General features: G+C 38.1%; 1 protein-coding gene across 1 annotated transcript; it reads left to right on the top strand.

Annotated features, from left to right (window-relative positions):
* Positions 1–4832: 4832 nt before the first annotated feature.
* LOC143925784 (olfactory receptor 6N2-like) lies at positions 4833–8999 on the top strand. The gene has a single exon (XM_077450213.1). The coding sequence runs from the start codon at positions 4833–4835 to the stop codon at positions 5790–5792; it is 960 nt and encodes a 319-aa protein (XP_077306339.1). The 3' UTR covers positions 5793–8999.
* Positions 9000–9545: the final 546 nt, after the last annotated feature.

Here is a 9545-nt window from a genome sequence, read left to right as displayed (position 1 = left end):
ACAATTTTTCTATTTACCTTTTTATTTTTATTAATAAACAAGTGTGATTTAATTGTACTTCTGTCTCAGTCTGATTCATGGTTTCTGACAGACATCTCGTGGCAATCCATCTGACCTTGGAGCTGTTAGGGCTCTGTGTGTATACGGTCAATCTCCATATGATGGGGTGAGATTTCAGGGATCAGTTCTTTCATTAGCACCTTCATGACCTCTTCTAGGTCCATGAGTGTTTCTGGGAGGCCGCGTATCTGTATATTATATCTGCGAGAGCGATTTTCCAGATCTTCTATTTTAGTATATGCCTCTTCTAATTTTGGAGGTCAGTGATCATGTAGGCATTTTGATTGACCTTTTTAATAGTATTATCCATCTTGGTTTCTAAGTGTTCAAAGCTTTCTCCAAAGCTATGGATGTCTCTCTTTAGGTCTGTGGTTATTAGGGTGCATGCCTTAGAGAGCTCCTGCTGAAGCATTGTGGAAAAGCGAGCTAGCAGCACTGCATCGGGAGAATAATGGGTTTGCAGTGCTTGTGGAGGTACTGCTATGTTCTGGCTGGACTGACTAAACAGGGCCTCTGCTATCTCAGCCATATTCCCATCCATGGAGGATCCAGGGGAGTCCACTGGTTCTTGTGATATTGTAGAGCTGCCTGGGGATAAGGGCTGTAAAGTTGACTCACCCCTCCACTCAGTGTCCAGGTCTGCTGACGATTGAGATGAGAAAGGATCCCTCATCTGTGCAGGATGGCCCGATTTGTTTGTCTTCTGGGGGGTATTTTCATTTTTAGAGGCTGTGCTGCCTTCTGTGTCTGGCCACCCTAGAGTCATCTTGCAATGCGGCCTGGTGCTTGTGGAGGGTCCCGCTCCTCCTTTAGAATCAAGCTATTTTTCATTGACCCCTTTTAGGCTGGCCTTGTGCTCTTCTATTCATTACCGTCCCGGGAGTCAGATCGCTGTGTGTGGCTGTTTTTTTCGCTCTGCTGTCTGTGCTCTATATAGCTGTAAGGGCCGGAGTGAGCGGAGCTTGACTAGATTTTCTTTTCAAACACAAACTACTCACATAAAGATGATAAAAACACCACATGTAAAGCTGATAATCATGTTAGTTCCGTAGGGCAGCAGTGGGTGACGTCATGCGTAGCTCATCCCCGTATGCGTTAGGTTCAATCAGAACTTCAGCATCACCAGACTCTTCCCCCCTTCCCTTCTTTAGCAGACAGAGGCACTTGGGGAAGGGGGGAGGAGTCCAGTGACGTTGATGTCTGTGACGTCACCAGATCTCTGACTGAACTCTCTGAAGACCCGGAAGCCGACAGAGAGGTGAGTATCGATCAAAAGAATTTTGAACGATCAAAAAAATTAATCGATTAATCAAGGAATTAATCTTAAATTTCCACAGCCCTATAAAAATGTATTGTTTCCAGAGTTATTTTTCATAATTGTTCATCTTAAATACTGCTGTTAGTCAAAAAACAATAACAAGGGTAGGATGGAGTGGGACTTTGTATGTACCTCTGTAGGGTTTAAATTAAGATATATACCACAGAGTAAAATATAGTTAATCTTTATTTTCCATATATCAATGGTCAAATAAGAGCATTTTACAATTATAACAGGTTAAGATCAAAGTTGCTGTTATTTGGTCCAGGACGTGCTGATCCTGACAGAAAGGATCAAAACAGATGGCATATGCATTTCGAAGGGAAGCCCCTCTTCGTCAGGGCCTTAAAGTAGTATGAATTTGATACAAATATTGTAATAATCTATGAATGAAATATTAACAAGGTTATAGGTAAATATTAATAAATGCTTAAATCATTATAAGAGCATAGAATTTAGAAAATGTTTGAGGCATTCACAATTGCCTGAATAACATTACAGTGTTATATAGCGTAAAACTTAACAAATTAAAGTTGCATTCTATTTATTTGATGTCCAACAATATGTCAAGAAACCAAGAACAAAGCAAAGGAACAAATAGATCAATTAATGCCTATAGCTCAAAGTTATATCAATGTATTGTTCTTTCACCTGTATAATGTGAATAATATAGTCAGTCCAATGGGGAATTTACTGCTGTTAGTCATCAAATAAAGGTTTGAAAACACAGGAACATGGAGAGGGAAGAGCATCCTCCCAAAATGTAAAAGGATATTGGAAGCTGCATGTGCTCTCCTTAATGTTATAGATTGTATCTCTGGAAGGAATTTTTTTTTTGGGGATTTTGGATGGAGAAGGGAGGGATTGAAACCTTTGTCAGTTTTCTTTTCGTTTTTTTTCTTGCTGTTTGCTATAAATGCAGAATCTTGATAGAGCATATCATTATTCCTTTGCTATTAGACCTCAGAAATGACATCATTCATACAGTAATGAACAATGATAAATCTAGACTAGGGTTTCTCAACTAGGGTTTGGATGGAGAGGGGAGGGATTAAAACCTTTGTCAGATTTTTTTTTTTCTGTTTTAATCCTAGCTGGAGTAATTTCTCTTCACATTGACTAGACATTTGTCCAAAGCATGTCATATTACTCCATTTCTGAACTCTAATTTGTATATTGCTTAAGCTTTACAATATGAAGGGGTCAAAGAGTTCAACAAAGCAGTAATAAGGACATTAATGATGGGTTAGATTTATATGTATCATAGATAGAGTAGATTCCCAATCTTCTTTATGAAGTCTTGATAGGTAATATAGTTATCCCTTTGCTATTAGACACTCAGAACTGACATCATTCATAATAAACTATGATAAATCTAGACCAGGGGTTCTCAACCAGGGTTCCATGGAACCCTAAGGATCCTCCAGAGGTTGCTAGGGATTCCTTCAGCAATGAGCAATTTTTGTCTCTCAAATACATTTTGCACTGACACAGCTGATCACAGATTAGGCAAATCACAAATCACAGATCAGGGTAAAGGGCCAATCACAGCAGCCCTTTACCATGTGATCAACTGTGTCCAATCACAGCTGATCACATGTAAACAGACTTGTAGGTTATCGGCAGTCCTTTCATCCCATGCTGTGTCTGTGGGAGGAAAGGAGAGCCATTAACCAGCAAGCCTCTCAGCAGATTGTTTACACTGATAATCAGGACACTGATTATCAGTGCAGCCTATCAGTGCCACCTATTATTGCCCATGAGTGCAATCTTTCAGTGCCTGCTCAACAGTGCCCATCAGTGCTGCCTATCAGTGCCCATCAATGCTGCCTATCAGTACTGATCAGTGCTGCCTATCAGTGCCCATTAGTGCTTCCTATAAGTGCCTATCAGTGCTACCTATCAGTGCCTCCTCATCAGTGGCCCCCAGTGCTCATCAGTGCATAGTAGTGCCCATCAGTGCAGCCTCAGCAGAGCACATCAGTGAAGATGAAAAATTACTTATTTGCAAATTTCATAACTGAAACTAAGAAAAACTTTTTTGCAAAATTCCTGGTCTTTTTTTTGTTTGTTTAGCAAAAAATAAAAAAAAAACAGTGATGATTAAATACCACCAAAAGAAATCTCTATTTGTATGAAAAAAATATAAAATTCAAATTCAAATTACGAAAGCACTGAAAGTTGAAAGTTAGCCTGGACAGGTAGGGGTGGGGAAAGGGCCCAGTATTGAAATGACTATTATGGCTTTAATATATTGTTATATATATAAGTCTGTGCAAAAATTAAAAATAAAAATAAAATAAAATAAACAACAACTGTTTTGTTCTCCCACAGTGATATAAAACATGTGTATCCCCCAATAGACATATTTGTAAATGTGTCAATTATACCTAAATCTGCAAATATTTAACAATATGCTAATAATCAAACCGTGCTTCACAAAAAGTCTTCACATTTTTGTGGAGAATAGTTTGTATATTTGCACATTGTTGTTATATATTTGCATATTAAGGTATCATTGACACATTTATAGTGCTGTCTTCTGGGGGATACATAAAACGTAATAATTATGGTATTTAAAAAATATTCCCTGCAGGGATTACACTTGGAACAGAGTGAAATATCTGTAGTGTATTTCTAGATAGGTAGAAACAGTATGGTTACTTATTTAAGTCTAAATAAAGGCAACCATTTCCTATTGGCGCTTCCTATTCATGGAAGGCAGTGAACAATGTGTACAATGATGCAATCTTGTGGAATATATTAGGGATGAACAATGGATAGTTCGCCCAAACTGGTCTCATAATTACAGTATCTAATCATATCTACGAGATAGGAATTATTCCTCCACACAATTGGATGGTTGAAGTGAGCACAGCTTGTTTTGAATGAACATTCTACTTTTTTTACTAATCATCTGCATGGCATATGCATATCCTTCATCAAAATATCTAAAGGTAAAAACAACTGCAGGTACTCTATAGTGACCAAGATATGGTCCTAAAATAATAAGCAACTTATAATCATTGATACATTTGAATATTCTTTTGACTTGCTCTTTTTAGTATTAAAAACAGTATTGTCCTTGTAGCTTGACCAGTTGCCACTTTCATGAAGGGTTTAAACACATTTTAATTCAAATCTTTGTGCTTTTTGTTTTCCTAAAACACCTGCCATTCTTTGAGAACCAATGTGACAACTGAAATTTCTAGGTCAACAGATTTCCCTTTATGAAACAGTAGTTGTGTAGACTTTTGGAAATTCTTAGAAATAATTTATATATATATATATATATATATATATATATATATATATATATATATATATATATATATATATATATATATATATATATATATATATATATATATATATATATATATATATATATATATATATATATATATATATATCTCAATTTATTGAGTTTGTGGACTGTTCTTAACAGATCACCATGGTGGCCAAGGATCAGTTTAACCAGTCAGTTATAACTGATTTTCTTCTTTTAGGGTTTTCTATTGAGGGGCAGAGAAGATTTGGGCTTTTTATTGTTTTATTAATTATCTACATTGCCACCATTACAGCAAACATTTTCATCATTGTCATCATCAAAGCAGACCCACGTCTACATAAACCAATGTACTTCTTTATCGGTGGGCTGTCGTTCCTTGAGCTCTGGTATCCCTCTGTCACAGTCCCTAGACTCCTGTGGTCTCTTAAAACAGAAGACCAACACATTTCTTCAGCTGGTTGCATGGCTCAGTTTTATTTCCATTTTTCTCTTGGAGCAACAGAAATGTATCTCCTGACTGCAATGGGGTATGATCGCTATGTTGCCATTTGCAATCCATTGCGTTATTTGATTATTATGAGTCCCAATGTTTGCATTATGCTCATATTGGGGTCATGGGTATGTGGATTCGCTGGAGTGATCATTCCATGCTTGAGACTATCCACACTTTGGTACTGTAAGGGCAATAAGATAGATCATTACTATTGTGATTTGATCCCAATGATGCACTTGTCCTGCTCTGATACAACGAAAGCTGAGAATGCGTCTTTCTATTCTATCTGTTTTGTAACTTTTGGGTGCCTTTTCTTAACTTTGATATCTTATGCATGTATTACCCGAATGGTAATCAAATTGTCTTCTGCGTCAGCAAGACGTAAAGCATTTTCCACTTTTGCCTCCCATTTATTTGTTGTTATCCTTTTCTATGGTACTATATTGTTCATGTTCATCAGACCAGCTAGTGGCGATTCTCTTCACTTTAATAAGAAAGTTTCTGTTGTCCCATCCATAGTGACTCCTCTTCTGAATCCCATTATCTACACCTTACGAAACCAAGAAGTGATAGAGGCTGTGCTGAAAACAGCCCACACAACAATGCTTTGGTCAAATGGTTGTAAGTAAGTAGACCACTTATTACAACCAGGCAACTAATATTTTTAGCAGGAGGGGTCAGAAATGGTAGATTGTGTTTCCTTAATTACAGATTTCCTCCAATCTTTCCTTTTTTTTTGGTTTGTTCACCATAACAAGTCATAGGGCCCCTTCACACTGATCAATTTTTCTTCCATTTTTGCTTTACCAAAAGTGGAAGAAAAATGCATGACCATTAAATCCTCTGGAACTGTTCACACCAGTCAGTGGCAAGTCGGCTGCGTTTTTAAATGTCCTGCATACTACATTTTTAGTGCATGTTTAGTGCGGTAAAAAAAAGGCACCATAAATCCACCTCCCTATTGAAATAAATAGAAATGTGGCAAAAACAAATCAAAAACACACACGGTTGCTTTTTTTGGTGTGGTTTTTAAGTCACATGTCCTTTTTCACAGGTGCAAAATGCACTGGAAATGTGGCAAAATGCGTATGTGTTTTTACCGCATTTTTGCAATGGAGCAGTGTGAAAGCAGCCCTAAAAGGTATGTAAACCCTAAAAATGAACTTCTCCTATTTGATTCCATTGGGAAGGATTTATAAAAAAGGAAGAGTGCAAAATCTGATATGTTTGACTATAATTTGATTTTTACTGAATCAGAACATGTGTCCAGAGACCCAGAGTCGGGTATGAGATTAGCGTTACACAATTAGTCTGTTGTCTGATGGGCATTTTTGTACTTTCTTCAAGGGCCCCAACTTTGCCAGCCAAATTTTCTTTTTCATTATTCACCAGCCAGTGTAATAAAACAGAGACTGTTATAGCAAATTAGGACTGTCTTTATATATACTGTTGCTAGGTAATAGCAATGAAGTTCTGTTTATTACTAATAGGTAGAATACAGCAGGATTTTGATTACATCTCTCAGAGTAACATTATTGTCTTATTGATTATTTGTATAAGTTCACTTGCTAATTCACTCTTCTTTTAGGCTATTATTGGCCTAAGTAATTTTTTGAAATACTTTAAGATGTGTCGGTAAGTGCTGGGTGAGCAAGGTGTTCCATCTTCAGGTGTGCAAAGAAATCACAAAACAATTCAGTGGCTGCTCTGGAGGTAGCGCTACACTTACTTTGTAAATAATCAAACACATTTACTTCCCTAAAGATTATGGGTGGCCTCACAACCTAATATGTTTGAATTACAAATAAAACATTACATCATGCACCTTCATCCCAAATTAATATGAAATAATTTGTTGAAAAATCTGGTCCCCAACCAGAAATGTCAACCAAGAAAGAAGAGCAGGGGGACTATTACGGTGCGCTTCACAAGGTATAGAAACATTGAGAAAAACAGACATAAAAAATATTATATCAATTTATTTAAGTATAAAAACTTTTGGCAATACAAATGATCAACGGCTGTGACCCCTGGGGTTCTCCGGATCAACTCGGCGTGCCAGGGCAGTGGTGAGACACTGCTATAAATGCCTCTCAACCCCGCTAATTGACCCCAGCGACGCGTCATCGGTGCGCATCGTCACGGGTCAGGGGTTCTACAGCACGTGCGCAGCGACAACCGAAGCGCACGCGCCCCTCGCACTCCAGGCACCCAGCACCTGCCGCGAACGACACTGTCTCACGCAGGCCTGTGCAGCACCAGGTCCGAGCTGCGCATGAGCAGGGAAGTCGCGCGCACATCTGTGCTTGCATCCCCATAGCCAATCCATGTCAGCCAGGACCCATGCAAGGGGAGAGAGGCAGTGATGCACCGGAATACACGATGCTCCACCCACCTAACTAACCCACAAGAATCCCACCAGTCGCCGGGAGAAAAACCCGGGACCCAAGCCCACAGGGAGGCCAGGCGGGGGGGCAAGAACCTATAACAATACAATAATTAGAAATACAAAAGCATAAATAAACAAAGGCATGAAACAATTACAAACTATATAAAAATATCAGGACACTGTAGTGTCACAGGTATTGCAATTAGAGAAAATAAACACAAGGAGGGGGGAGAGAGGCCCTTCCCTATTTTTGCCAAAATTAGGAAGCCAGGACATGCTCAGGGCTTGATAATGTGTGGGAATCAAGGCATGAAGAGGATGGGCTGAAGCCTTTGCACTGTTCGTGGATAGATACCCACACTAAGCACCAGGTGTGTTATCCACCTATTGATTCTATAAAGATTATGGGTGGCCTCACAACATAATATGTTTGAATTACAAATAAAACATTACATCATGCACCTTCATCCCAAATTAATATGAAATAATTTGTTGAAAAATCTGGTCCCCAACCAGAGATGTCAACCAAGAAAGAAGAGCAGGGGGACTATTACGGTGCGCTTCACAAGGTATAGAAACATTGAGAAAAACAGACATAAAAAATATTATATCAATTTATTTAAGTATAAAAACATTTGGCAATACAAATGATCAACGGCTGGTATAGGAGGTGACGTATTAAGACTAGTTTCGCTTTTCAGCTGCTTCAGGAAATACATACGTCTAAGAATATATATAGAGATCACAGTCACAGTTAAATTTATTTCTCTGAATTCTGACATATATTCAATATGTCCCGTGAGTAGGCTGTGTCACAAATTTAACAGAGCCTGCTTCCTAAACTACAGATCTGCTGAGAGGGGGAGTTTTAGGAGGCAGGGTAAGTACAGGAATCACTGCTTGTCGGCAGCAAGGTACCATGGGATCTGTAGTCCTCAGAAATCAAAAGTAGCAGAGGAGCAAAGCATGCAGGGAATCCAGGAAGTTGTGGGAAGAGATGGTCAGTAGACAGGCAGAACTCATAACATGAAAGGAGATTTTTCAAGTAAGCTTATATTGCATTGTCAGATATAACTATTATTGTATTGTACTGTTATTACATTGCTTATGATATAAAATGAAAATGTATGCTGTGATCATAGATATCCTTAAAGGAACTATGTCAGTTTAGTCATGTACGTTATGTAATACATATAATAATTATTTCTATTATGATGGTTCTTTTTCTTTACATTTGTTATTTTCTGTATAATAAAACTTATTCTATGTAATAAAGCTTAACTTCAACTAAGTGAACCATAAACCCTATATACCGAATCTTTGCAAGTTTTGTATCAGTGTATATTGTACTCCTTGAATTCCCCATGACTTGCCCTTCTAAAGACACACAAGGAAAATGGGAAATGTTTAAACTCTCACATTGTCTACTTATTCATACGTCACTATTAATCAGGTCAGGAAAGGTCCTGAGGGGAGAAGAACCTTTCAATGTTGCACAGTAGACCATTTAGCATGTGAATGGATTATAGCTGTCGATTTTGACACTTCTGAATATATTTTATTGGACTGTTCACAAGTACATTGGCACACGAATAATTTTCATTGTTATATTTAACACAGTTTGGTTTGGCTTTTTGTTTTACTGGGTGTATTATATCCTTTATATATTTGGTACAATAGAAGATTTCCTCCTTGCTATCATGGCCTACGATCGTTATGTTGCTGTCTGCATACATTTGAGATATCCTGAAGCTTGTTTAAAACTTCTATGAGGTTCATGGGTTTTTCACTTTTTTTGTAATTATTGTGCTCAGTCTGCTAATCTTCAATCTCCCATTTTGCTTCCATAACAAAATCGATCACTCTTAGGCCGCGTACACACGGGCTGATTGTCTGGCCAACTAAGTACGTCAGACAATCCGACAGACAGTCCGTCCAAATTTTGAATGAACGGACTTGACCACACACGACCACACAATGAGCAGACAGTCCG

Source organism: Lithobates pipiens, unplaced genomic scaffold (genome assembly GCF_037356315.1).
Source record: "Lithobates pipiens isolate NorthernLeopardFrog02 unplaced genomic scaffold, aLitPip1_a1.2 Scaffold_1, whole genome shotgun sequence".
Taxonomy (NCBI): domain Eukaryota; kingdom Metazoa; phylum Chordata; class Amphibia; order Anura; family Ranidae; genus Lithobates; species Lithobates pipiens.
The sequence above is the reverse complement of the archived record's forward strand: the minus strand, read 5'-3'. Positions and strand labels throughout refer to the sequence as shown.